Genomic DNA, 13,956 nt, shown 5'->3' with positions numbered 1-13,956 from the left:
TTTAACTATATTTAAATAATTACTTAGAATTTTTTATTATATGATAAAATTAGTTGATGCTATTATTTTTAATGATTAGATATATTTATCAAGTGGGTATCATATCATTCCCGTGGGACAGATAACGTCTAATATATTAATGTGGAAACTAATTTGCATGTTCCCAACCTAAAAAATAAAGACACTTTCATTTGACTTAATACTTATATTTATTTAATTATGGATGTAATTTTTGATTGTATATTTAGGGGACTTCTTTTTTTGTGGATACTATCTCTTTATTTAGATGTATTAATATATGATTCCAATAATACATTGAATAGTTTTAAAGTTAGTCTTGTAGATACTACTCATTCTTTAAATGGAGTGATAAAACATCCTAGAGATTATCCTAATAACAGCATAGTAAATTCTATTGGTGATAAGGAATTTATTAAACCTTTTGGAGATTTTGCTAAATATCGCTTTGTTACATTAAGAAATAAGATGCAAGTATTTTTAGTTTCAAATTCAAATTATAATAATTCTCTTGTAACCATGGGTGTTCGTGTAGGGAGTTATATGGATCCAAAAGAAATACCAGGATTATCTACTTTATTGAAAGATGTATTAATGGCTGATGAGAGTGAAGTGGAAACTCAAGATAAATTTATAAATTATGTATTAGATAATAATGGTTTATATGAAAATAAGATAAATTACTTAAATACAGAATATACTTTTACAATTCAATCTAAAAAATTAGAGAATGCGTTGAAATTATTTAGTGGCTTGTTTAAATTTCCTAAATTTAAAGAGACTACAGTTCAAGATCAGATAAATCATTCGAAATTATTTAAAAGAAGTGATAATGATAAAGAATATAAATTAGAAAGTCTTTTAAATACTCTTGCAACTCAATATAAAGGACAGAATGAGACATTTTATTCACATGGATATCTTAGACAATTGAATCATAAAGATATTAATCTTTATTTGGAATTAGTTAAATTTTATAAAGAGAATTATAGTGCTAATTTGATGGTATTATGTATAATATCAGATGATTCTCTTGATAAACTTGAAAGTTATGCTGTAAAATTATTTACAGATATTCCAAATTTAGATAAAACTTGGATAAATAGTTATGATGTATTTTGTGAAAATAATCACCCATATAGTAATTTAACTCAAAAGATTATTGAGATGAAAAGTATAGATAGTGATACTAATGAATTATTTATATTTTTCCCAATAGATAATCAAGATAGTAATTGGAGATATAAATTTGCAAATTATATTTCATATTTACTTACTTCTTCAGGAAAGCATGATCTAAGATCTAAATTAATTTCTAGAGGGTGGGTTACCAAATTTACAACAGAAGTTAGAAAAAGTTCTAGTGGAGTTACGAATTTTGTCATAATAATTCAATTACCCCATAAAGGTGATAATAATATATTGAGGATTCTTGAAGCTATATTTTCGACTTTTGAAGTAATTCGAATATATCCAATGGATGACTTAATATGGGAACATATTCGAATTGCAACTGAAGTTACATTCCAAAATAAATTAAGTTTAAAAAGTAAAATGAGAGCTAGTGATATTATTCAGACTTATATGGATACAGGCTGTTCACCAGAAAAAATTTTACAAGCTCCATTTAGTATGAGTTATGTAGATTATGTGGAATTTCATAAATTTTTGGACTTTTTTATCCCTAAAAATATGTTTTTAGTTTTATCTAATTCAAAGTTTAGTAAAAGTGGGAGTTCTTTATTATTAAGTAATAATTCATTATATGAAAATATTTGGGGGAGTATTGCTAGACATTTTAGAATATTTGGAATGTCAATAGGAAATTTATTTATGAAAAAAAAAGTAGGGAATTTTCCTTTTTTCAATATACAACCTTATATTCATACTGAATATTTAGTTAATGAAATTCCAGAAAGGATTATAAATAATCTTAGTGATATAACAGATTCACCAGCAAAAAAATTACTTAAAATTGAATTAGGTCCAGATTTTTTGGGAAACTTAGATTTAACTTTACATACTGTAAATATTACAAAACAAGATCATCCTATTCTTTTATCAGATATCTTGGCTAAATATATATCAATAGAAGAAAAGGTTGAAAAGAATTCTTCTGAATATGATTCAATAAATTCTGGAAATTTAACAGCTATGGATATATCTCCATTTGCTTCAAATATATATTATATGCCTGGTGATGGTAGAAATCCATATATTTATGCTAAAATTGATCTTGATTTTGAAAAAGTTGATTTAGATATTAAAAATATTAAGTTTAGTAATATTCCAAGATTAATTGTACTAAATTATTTATTTCAGCATGCATTCTATGCATATATTAGGTCAGCATTACGTGATTATATTGTATTAAATGAATATAAAACTATTTATGATATTAATACAATGAAACTTGGTATTAGATTTGATATATTTGAATATGCTTCTGCTTTTCCAAATATATTTAGTGAACTAGTTAAGTTATTGGCTAATCCTCATGATTTTATAAAATCTTCATATATTTCACTAGCTAAAAAAGATTTTAAATTAATGGTTCAGGAGTTGGTTAATCAAAGTAGTAAAGATATCTCTATCTCTAAAATATCACAAATTTTGACTAAAGATTCTCTTACTTTTGATATGTTAATTAAAGAAGAACGGAGTATTAAATATATAGATATTTTAGATTATGTAATGGTTTTACTTAAATACGCATCACTCAAAGGTATTGTTATAGGTAATTGTACACCTATACAAGTAAATTATTATTTAAATAGATTCTCTACATTACTTAATAATAATATTTATACAACAAATCCTGGTATAACCAAACATTTTAAATATATAGGACCGACAAAATCTAAAATAATTAATATGATGTATTTACCATCTTCTCATCATTTTACTTATGTATTTGAAAGAAATAAGTATGGTTCTAATCAAGTTAATGTCATTCTTCAATTAGGTCCCAATAATGTGGAGAATAATGCAATAAGTGCCTTAATCAAACAAATAGAGTTTCATGAAGCTTTTGTTCAATATATATCAAATAATCCGTCATATATTACATTACTTGATTATTCTAGTATTTATGCATCATCAATATGTACTTATAATTTTGTTTTTATATCTAATGTGTATAATATTAAGGAAATTGTCAATATTATTCAGGGATTCTTTGATAAATTCCTAGTTGAATTGTCCCCACTTGTTGAGTTAAACAGATATAAAAAAGCAAAATATTCTACAATAGCAAATCTTTCAAATTTTGAGAGACAAACTTTGGAGGTAATGAAACTTCATTATGTTCCAATTATTGAAAATAATAGCCCAATTAATTGGCAAGAAATGGAAATCAGTTATCTTGAAAAATTATCACAAGATGACTTTTTGGAGATATGGAAAAAATTTATTAATTCCCCAAGATTAATGGTTGCTATTCAAATAAATAACATTAGTAATAAATCAATGAAGGAAATTTCTGAATTTATACCTCCAGGTTACAGAAAATTAACAAAGAATAGTGAACTATTTGATATATTTAAAGATAGACAATATAATTAAAAATATATTATAATTTAAATTGGTATTTTTATTGTTAAATATGTAATATTTTGAAGTATTTCCTTTTTGTTACCAGGTAAATTAAGTTGGTTTATAATATGTATTGTATTTATGTTTTTAATTTAGTTTTATGAAGTTCTTAGTTTTTATCTCTTAAATCTAAATATTTAAAGTGTTTCACCAGCTATATCAATTTTCTTAACAGATTTATTTATTTAGTTATTATTTTCAGTTTAATTATAATAATACTGTTACTTGTAAATGTACTTTGTCGTAATATATTACTATTTTCATCTTTTCTTTAACTATACATTTTAATTATCATATACTTCTGATTGTTCTAATCATACTATTTCTTATATTTATATATTTAGTGTTACGTCTCAGATAATATCATATTAAAAGATAATTAAGTCAGACAACATATATAACTTAAGAATACTGTTCGAATATTTTGCTTCTGAAATAAAATAACTATAACTATATCTTTGTTGTATTCCGCTGATTTTCTTAAAATCATAAAATATAGTTTAGGTACTCTTGTAAAGGTATATATATTTAGATTACACACGACTTGGATCTATCCTCCAAATTGAATACTATATTAGAGAATCAAAAAATTAAAAAAATTAGATATTTATAATATATATAACAATTAATGTTATTTGACTGTATTGTTAATCTTTAATTATTCTAATTTGAAGTTTTATAATAAAACAATCCTCACGTGATGTTTAGAAATAAAATTTAATCGAGCACCGCTTAATATATATAGGATAAAATGGAGAACTTGTATTTTCAATATCTTTATTTCCCACGATTTACTTGGATCATAAAGATAACCTAGTATGGTTATCTTTTTGGACTTAATTGATATTTATTACTCTACTATTTTGTTATTGTGGCTATTGAGAATCTTACATTTATTCAATATTGCTAATATTTTATATCTTATTCATGTAACTTGTGATTTCCAATACATTGAAATATTATATAAAGTTTCTTATATAAGAATAATGTCTGGAGATCCTTTCTATGATAATGAAAGAGATAAAATTATAGTTGAAGATAATGAAGCTACCAATTATTCTAGAGGAAAAGATAGAAGATAAAGAACTCATAATATATTGCGTAGTATATCTAAACATTTTTTTAAAGTATTCAGGAAATCAAAGATATCTATTGCTAAGAAGAGACGACATAAAGAATATAGTCTCTTGAGTGAAGTAGATTTAAATATCGATAATGTTCTAGATGAGGTTAGAGTATCTTACACAGCCTGAACATGATTTGGGAACTGATATTGAAATAAATATAGATGAGAATTTGCTAATAACACTAAGAGAGCAATTATTAATTACAGAAGATATAGTCTCAAATTCAAAGTATGAAGTACAAACAAGTAAATATTGTTCTATTAATACATGGGAAATTTTACAAACTATTTGTAACTCATTAACTACAAATGTTAGAATTAAAGCTGAAACTTCTTTAGTAAAGAGAATAATTGCAACTAAATCTAGTGAAGTGGTTAATGGAATATTGCAAAATAAATACAATTTGATGTCAAGTGAATTAATTGATTTTTTAACTAATGAACAATTTTTATTAGAACAAGCTATAGAGTATGAATTCCCAGTTGAAAGAATGTATCTCATAAATTAGAAGATAAAAGGAGATCATATATATATATAAGAATAATCCTAACTTACCGAGTACTACATGTTCTGAAGGTGATTTTTGGATTTCAAAGTCAAAATATGTGTATTCTCAAATAGAATATGCATTAAATTTAGAAGCTATTAGTGATTTGCAGAGTTTATTAAAATGTAATGAATGTAATACTCAAGAAAAAGGAATTAATTATTGTAATATGTGCAAGGAAATTCTATCTACTTTAGTGGAATATTCGAATTTAATAAATAATGATCATATTCTACTTAAAGATATTAGGAATTACATACTTGAATGTGAAAATTGGCTTACTTTATCTTTAAGGAGATATGGATTATCAAGAAGACCTACCGGTTATTTTCATAATAAAACATTTGATTTATTATAGAATGATCAATCAGATCAAACAGATCAAATAAATCAACCAGATTAAATAAATCAAACAGAACAAACAAATCAGACAGATCAAATAGATCAGAAATATATATTACAAGTTCAGAATCGTCTGAATTAGATAAAATTAGTCCAGAAATTACAAAAAAAAACTTGGTTTCGCTATGAAAGTCAATCTAAAAAGATAGATTATTAGTTGAAAAAGAAGTCAGATGACTGAAATTCGGAAATTGGATGAGTTAATCGAAAAAATTTATTCTAAAGAATTGTATTTTTGTAATAAATTAAATATTGTAAAGGTAAATATAATTGACTTTTTTGTAGGGGACGTTCTATAAATAAGAGAAGGGCCAAATATAAGATATTTAGCAAATTTTATAAATAATGGGATTTTTTTTAAATATTTTAGACTTTAAAGATTGGATATATCTTACTTTTTGAAATAAAAAGTAAATAAATTGAGAGCACCTTAAAGTTATTCAGGGTGATGACTTTTTTTTTTATAAATTTAAATTTGGGTTTTCTGCAAAATGAGTTATGAAGATATATAAATAAATTTAGATAACTAATAAAGAATGAATTTCAATATTTGATTTTATTCATTGCGATAATAATAATCCGTTGTAAATGGATAATCAATGAAAGTTAATACTGATTAGTATGATGTGTGACGAAATATCTTTGGGTGTAATTCTTGAATAATTACATCTCATATATATAAATTATTTTTTAATAGAAAAAAAGATGTTTAACTTTTATTATAATAATAAAAGTTTAAAATTACTTATATTTATTAGTGTAGTTATTCTATATAAAGATTTGAAATATAGTGAATTAAGTATTGACTACAAACCTTTTAGAAATTATCTCGTATATTCTAGTTTAGAAATGAAGACTAAGAAATATAAATCAAAAGGAAGAGTTAAAGGGACTTCTAAAGAGAGAAGTAGAGTGAAGACTCACAAACTTAGGCGTATACCAAATAAAAAGAAAAAGCACTATCCTAGATTACTAAAATTTATGTATAAGATATTTAACAAGAATAAGAGTCATAATGGTGCTAGTAAAAAAAAAAAAGTTAGTAGAGATATTGTTGATGAGATTTCAGTTCAAAAGGTCTCAGATTCATGTAGAAGTGAAATTAATGAATTAAATAAAATTTTGCAAGATGATCTTGGAAATCTAGATATATCTTCAGAATTAACTAAAATTGAAAAATCAATTTCTGAAGAAGAATGCACAGCGGAATTATTAAATTATTTAAGAGACTTCATTGTATTATTATTTAGTAGAAGAACAGTACTAGAAGATATTGTAGATGAAAATCAGCATGTTTCTTGTCAACATAATCATAGTAATGATTGTTTATGTGACTTATGTAAAACTAAACAAAACCTACTAAAAGATTTACATGAGAGAAGGAATAATATATCCAAAGATATGAAAACTATACTCAAAATTATAAAGGAGTGCATTCATATTATAAATAAATATGATATGATACACTATCAGTATAAGAAACATCATGATGTGAATGAGGAGAAATGTTCCAAAGATGATTTCATGAGACTTGTTAGGGAATATGACGAATTAATTGTTCAGGAACATATTAACAGATGTTTTTATGATTATGATAAGCAGCGTCTTGATAAATGTGCAAAATGCAAATCTGAAATGTTGGTTAGTAATATATGTAGAATATGCACCTCCATTAATAATTCAAAAAATAATCTGTACAAAGTGATAAACATTATTGAAATTCAAATTCAAGGGAAATTAACACAAATATTTCAATGTGAAAATTATCTATTTAATTTAATGAATAGAAATATATTAAGGACAGCTTCAGAAAGGCGTAATTGGCAGAAGGAGATATATAAAAGGCAATTACAAGAAATTGAAGCAAATAATAAAAAAACAAGTAATGAAGAAGCAAGTAATAAAAAAACAAGTAATGAAGAAGCAAGTAATAAAGTTTTATTAGGAAGTCAAAATATATCAGTAGTAGAACAATTGACAAATTTTGGTGTAAATACTAAGAAAATTTTTTCTGATATCTCCTCAATATTATCCAAAGAAAAGGAAGAAGCTAAAGAAATTGCACTTGGAAATAAGCTTAAAGCAAAATTAGAATCAATAAGAAATAAGGCGGAGATTGAAGAGCAAAAAAATATAAAAATAAATTCAGAATTGAAACAGGGAGTTTGTACTGAAGATAGTCTAAGAACTTTTTTAGGAGAAAAAAATAAATATTTGAAGTGTTTTAATATCTCTTTAACTTCATTTATTCGTTGTAACATTAAATGCAAAGACGAAAAATGTTATCTTTGTGAACAAGAGACTATTTCGAAAAGAAAGCGTTGTTTTTATAAACTTCAAGAAACTAAAGAAAAATTAATATTATGTCTCAGGATTAATGGATGGACTCTAGAGGATATTGAAAAAGAGTTAAAAGATATATTAGATATAGAACAAAAGAATAAAGAAAATTGGAGTGTGGTAGAAAAAAGTTCAAGATATAGTGAAGCAGAAGGAATATCAAATACTGTTGAACTGGAAGGACTTATGAACCATTAGCATTGAAAATAGAACAAATTAAGACATTATGAAGTATATAATCCACGTCGACTTAAAATATTTATATCTTATTTAATTATAAATGGAATTAATATAATTATATTATACTACCTAATAGAATCAAAGTGGAATGTTTGAAGACCTAGCTCACTATTTGTTTATTTTTAACATTATTAAATTCTTTTATATTTTTAATATATTAATTAATTGTACAATTATTTACAATAATATTAAAATAATATATATTGATGGATTTAATATACTACAAAATGATCAATTTATTAGATAATTACCAATTATAATTAAAAATAGCATCTCTACTAATATATACTATAGTGAATTATCTCAAAATTGTTAATATTAAGACTAGTACCAAAATATATTACTGACAATTACATTATTTAGTTTTAGTTATTAACTGTATGATTATGTAAAGTATAAATAAGATTTTCATTATTTAATTAAATTATAAATATGAATTACAAATATCTTGTAATACAAAATACTCTAAGCTATATTTATTTTATTATTAATAATCATCCATTTATAGTAATATAAATCAAGCAAACTAGTATCTTATTTATAATAAATTTTCTAAGAAAAATTTTGGATTAATAAAGTATCAACTATTAGACTTAAGAGGATACTTGTGAAAAATAATTTTTTATTTTATTTTAAAAAATTTATTTGTAAATGTCCAGTGATTCCTGCTGTAGAATATACTTTCTAAGGAATTTAAAAAAGTTTATATTTTATTTCAATATGATGATTGTTTTTAATATGTATTTATTACAGAATGTATTATTTAGATAATATTTCATAAAACATATTTAGGATACTAAGTCATATAAATTAAGGATCTACTTTTTAGTTAATAATTAGTAGAATATACAAATAAATAATATATGAACCTTATATCAATATATTCATTATAAAATATGAAAAATAATTAAATAGCTTAAATTAATATAAATATTACAAAAACTCATTTTTTTTTTTTTTTTTTTTACCTTAAACCCTCTATTATTGAATAAAAGTTTTAGATAAATTTTCTTTTTTTCAGATTACTCTTAATAAATAATTTAAGTTCATAATTAAAAATTATTTGCAAACTAATTAATATGATATCATTAGATATATAATCAGCACATATATACTCTATAACTTATTAAGATGTTAGTTTCTCAAAAATTAGTAATCAAACAATATTAAAAGATCTTCATATTTTTATTTATTTTTTATTAGTTTCAAAGCCTTAATTTCATTATTATTAAAACAAAATATTAATAGATATTATAGTCTTAAATAATAATTACATAATGTATTATCAGCCAATAAAATACAACAATACTAATGATTCCATATACATTTTTGGAGATGACAATATATTAAGAACACATTTAAAGACCTAAGTAGATAGCTAAATACAAACAATTAAAATTATATCAAATTAGTTATAAATCTACTCTTAATCACACTACATATTGATTTTTTAAATATATAAATTATTTATTGAAATAAAAGTTTTGGAATTTTAAGATCAATTATATTAAAACAGACTATATTTAGACAATAAAAAAAAATTATCAATGATTCTTGTCAGTCTAATTATAGTGAATATTATGTATTACTTTTTTAAACAATCACATTAGTTTATAAATTACACCCAATAAGTTATATAATTTGTGTGAACAAAGTGAATCACATTTAATTAAAATATCTTTTTTTTGTAAAATAAATTATTTATAGGAAGATGAGAATACATATATACATTTTATACTTAACTATAATTTCAATAATTACCCAAAAAGTTAAATGTCAAATAAAAGTTAGTAATTTTACTGAATTGATTTTAAGAAATCAAAGATAATATTGTGATATGTATACTCTCTACTTGCATACAACTATGAAAGTCCCAGAAACAAATTATCTAAGTAAATCCAATAATGCGAAAATTAAATCAAAAAAACCTAAAAAGAGAACTATATATCCTACTATCTTTAGGAGTGAAATGGATGAAACTCCAAATACTAGTGGTAGTAGTAATCTAATAAGTAGTACTAAACCTAGTATTGAAAATAAAAATAAACTAGGATTAAGAAAAGTGACACATACAATATTGCAACCAAAAAATATAATAATGGAATGTAATCAAACAAATCTACAAAGTTTATGGGATATATATATTCAAACAGTTTTGGAAATACTTAAAATAACTAGGAAATTTTCTAAAATGTTACATAAAGCGAAAATAACAAGGCGTGTATTTAAGGTAAAATATAGACAAAGAGAAATGAATAAAGAAATTAAATCAAAGAACAGGTATTTAGGTGAAATTATGGGTATGATAAAATATTGTTTGACAGAATTCAGTGAACAGTTAATATTAAGTGATATTTTAGAATATTGTGGAGTAGTTAAACCTGAAAGTTGCTTAAGGAGTGAAATTAATTTGAAATATTTAGATATTAAATTGGTTGAGATTCAAATGAAAATAGAAGAATTGGTAGACCAAATTTTGGAGAGAAAAAAGAAAAAACTATTCAAAGGAAATAAAAAACAACTTGTGAAATATAGTGACAAACAAGAGTTAATGGACAAATATTATTCGACAATTAGTGTATTTTTAAGTTGTTCAGTTTATTTATTAAAAAGTAGAGAATAGATTTGTTCTTCAGGAAAGAAAATAAAATGGGAACTCTTACTGTTGCACATATGAATCAAATACATAGACCAGATATTGAGTCACAACTAAAATATGGAGATTTATGAACTTTATTAAAGTATAATAATTTAAATTTCATCTGAATATAAATTAAAATATTTGGATATATTATTTTCAACAATATATTTATAATCAGAGTAGTTATAAAAAGTGTTATATTTTCTTAATTATTATTAAGTTGAATTATTATAGTACCAAAAGGTTTATAATAAAGATAATCATTATTGGAAGATTACAAATAATTAGAATACAAGAGAAAAAATAATTAGTATTAATTTTCAGAATACAATTTCGTGGAATTTTTTATATCTGAAACCTACAAGTTCATTTATTAGGATCAGTATTAATATAATAATAGTACCACTATTCACTCATAATTTACATAATGTCAAAATAGTACTTTTTTAGAAAAAAGTTTACCTTGATAGGTTTAATCTTTTTAGTGATTTCACTTAATTGCTGTTTTATTTTAAATTTTTTTAGTAATTGTGTATGAAAAATAATGTGAAATATTAATTTTAAAACTAAAAAGAAAAAATTAAATTAGAATTTAATTAATAAATTTATTAAATGAAATTAATATTAATACTTTTAGTATCACAAGTATATTTGATATTAAGAATTAAACCTTAAGTCTAATTATAATATTTATTCATTTTAAAAAAGGATAATATTTAAATTTTATTTTAAGTATTAATATATAAAAATTTTATAATATATAATACATTAAAACATTTTTATTACATTCTCAAATATTTCAAGGTATTAATAATCTATTATTTATTAATTACTTTTTTTTTCATTTATTCAATATAATTAAGCTTTTTAGAAGTTAAATAAGGTGTTAAATTTTAAGTTTATTAATTTTAGAAATATTAATTTAGTATTAGTATTAATATTTTAAAAACAAATACTTTTTTTTTATGAAGATTATTTAGTATATAACTATTATCACAAATTCATTATTTCTATTATATTAATAGAAAAAAAAATGCAAGTTATTTATTAGCAATATGTTCATAAAAGTGGAGATATTTAAGAATAAATATTTTTTTAAATAAGTTATTTATGTATGTATTTCAGAGTATCTTTCTAGGTTTATTAATATTATACATTATTTTTATTCAAATTTATGTATTCCTTTTCATTATTTGATAATTTATTATTATGAAATTAGCATCTAAATTAAGATTAAGATTTTTATAATGAATATATTATTAGTTAAAGGTCTATTATATAAAATTGGAATTGTAATTTTTATTAGGAATATTAATACTGAATTAGAATATAATAGTAAAATAAATCATTTATAAGTAAAATTATTCAATACAATTTATTTTGTAAATTAAAATATTTTAATATATTTTAGTTTAATTTTTTTTATATTATTATTTATGAAACTATTTGAATATACTCAATTTCATCAATAGATATTTTTTCCTAATAATATTTTGTTATTGGAGTATCATTAATTTCGTATAATTTAAAAAAAATTTATATTAAACCAATCAATAAATTTTTCATATTTTAAATCTTGTAAATAATCTATTGGATCTTTTTCTTTATTTAAAATTGACTCTTGATCAAAATTTCTCATAAATATATATGATTCAATATCTTAGAGAGATTTCAAAGATATTTTTAATTTAGATATAATTAATATTTTTGTAAGTTCAAAAGATTTCATATTAATATTATTTATATTAAAATTATCTTCAATATAAATTAGAATTTTTTTCTAGGATATATTTTGTCATATTGAGACTATTTGATAATAAATAGACGAAATTATATTTTCGAATTTAATAAGACAAGAAAAAATTAAATTTCAATTTTCGTTTTGTTTTGTTTTGTTTTTTTTACATAAATGATTTAAAAAAAAATTATTAAATGAAATATTATAATGATGAATTATTTCTTTTTATCAGAGTAGATAATATTAGTGTTAAAATATTATTTAGATCTTCTAAGTGAATCAATTTATTAAGATAATAAGAATTTCTGTATTTTTTTTTTGTTATTTAATATATATTAAACATTTCATATCTATTTATAAAATATGTTTCATCATTTCATAAATTAATTAAAATTGGTATATTTTCCATATTTATATTAACATAAATGACTATAATTTAATAATTAATTTCTAATATATATATTTACATATTTATTTATGATTATATTTATGTTTATTTTTTCTTTGATCTGATAATTTATATTCTATAATATACTATTGGATAATTTATCTGAATTTTTTGTTTATTGACTAAGAAATTATTATTGGATATAATATTCATATCTAGAATTTGATTTGAATCATTTATATATCCAATTATCCTTAAAAATTCTCTAATTATAGATATAAAATATCTTAGAGTATAATTACTTATAATGATAACTTCTAATTTATATTTAAAAGTAACTTTTACTGAAATATATCTTAATTTTCATATTTATTAATTCATCTAATAATTTATCTCTTGTAATATTTTATTTAATATTTTAAAAGTAAATATTAAAGATAATTTATATTAATTTAAAATACAATATTTGATTATTTATTAATTAGATTAAACAATCATATGATTTATTAAAATGTTAATTTATCAAAATTATTTCAATGAGTAAACTTGTATAATATTAAGTACATATAAAATAACTAATTTTAATTATAACTCAAGACCCTCAAGTAAGAATTAATATTAGATTTAAAGGAACTTTTTGTTATAGTGAACAAGTAATTGAGTTAGAATTACAATTTTACTTTAATAGATTATAAATTTACCTAAAATTTCATCTGAAATTATACCTTTAATATTATTAATATTAGGAAATATTAATCTAATATTAAACTTTTCGGGAAATATTATTAACTGGAATATAAATATATTAGATTTTAATATATTTGGTATTTTATTTATTACAATAAAATATTTATATTCATGTTGAATATTAAGTATACCAATTTGATTATATTTGATAAATCTTAGAAGTGAATTAAATAG

General features: G+C 21.4%; 4 protein-coding genes across 4 annotated transcripts; all 4 read left to right on the top strand.

Moving 5' to 3' along the window:
• Positions 1–219: 219 nt before the first annotated feature.
• cand_003500 (peptidase M16 inactive domain-containing protein) lies at positions 220–3,582 on the top strand (the record flags this gene model as incomplete). The annotated part of the gene is made up of 1 exon (XM_067210596.1): positions 220–3,582. The coding sequence occupies one exon, from the start codon at positions 220–222 to the stop codon at positions 3,580–3,582; it is 3,363 nt and encodes a 1,120-aa protein (XP_067067100.1).
• A 1,254-nt stretch (positions 3,583–4,836) lies between these two features.
• cand_003490 (uncharacterized protein) lies at positions 4,837–5,644 on the top strand (the record flags this gene model as incomplete). Its single annotated transcript, XM_067210595.1, has 2 exons — positions 4,837–5,220; positions 5,279–5,644. The coding sequence occupies 2 exons, from the start codon at positions 4,837–4,839 to the stop codon at positions 5,642–5,644; spliced, it is 750 nt and encodes a 249-aa protein (XP_067067099.1).
• Positions 5,645–6,537: 893 nt separating this feature from the next.
• cand_003480 (uncharacterized protein) lies at positions 6,538–8,226 on the top strand (the record flags this gene model as incomplete). The annotated part of the gene is made up of 1 exon (XM_067210594.1): positions 6,538–8,226. The coding sequence occupies one exon, from the start codon at positions 6,538–6,540 to the stop codon at positions 8,224–8,226; it is 1,689 nt and encodes a 562-aa protein (XP_067067098.1).
• Positions 8,227–10,132: 1,906 nt separating this feature from the next.
• Positions 10,133–10,891, top strand: cand_003470 (uncharacterized protein; the record flags this gene model as incomplete). The annotated part of the gene is made up of 1 exon (XM_067210593.1): positions 10,133–10,891. The coding sequence occupies one exon, from the start codon at positions 10,133–10,135 to the stop codon at positions 10,889–10,891; it is 759 nt and encodes a 252-aa protein (XP_067067097.1).
• Between the last annotated feature and the right edge of the window lie 3,065 nt (positions 10,892–13,956).

This window comes from Cryptosporidium andersoni, assembly GCF_001865355.1.
Source record: "Cryptosporidium andersoni isolate 30847 chromosome Unknown contig_11, whole genome shotgun sequence".
NCBI classification, from domain to species: domain Eukaryota; phylum Apicomplexa; class Conoidasida; order Eucoccidiorida; family Cryptosporidiidae; genus Cryptosporidium; species Cryptosporidium andersoni.
This window is presented reverse-complemented; position numbering and strand designations above follow the sequence as displayed.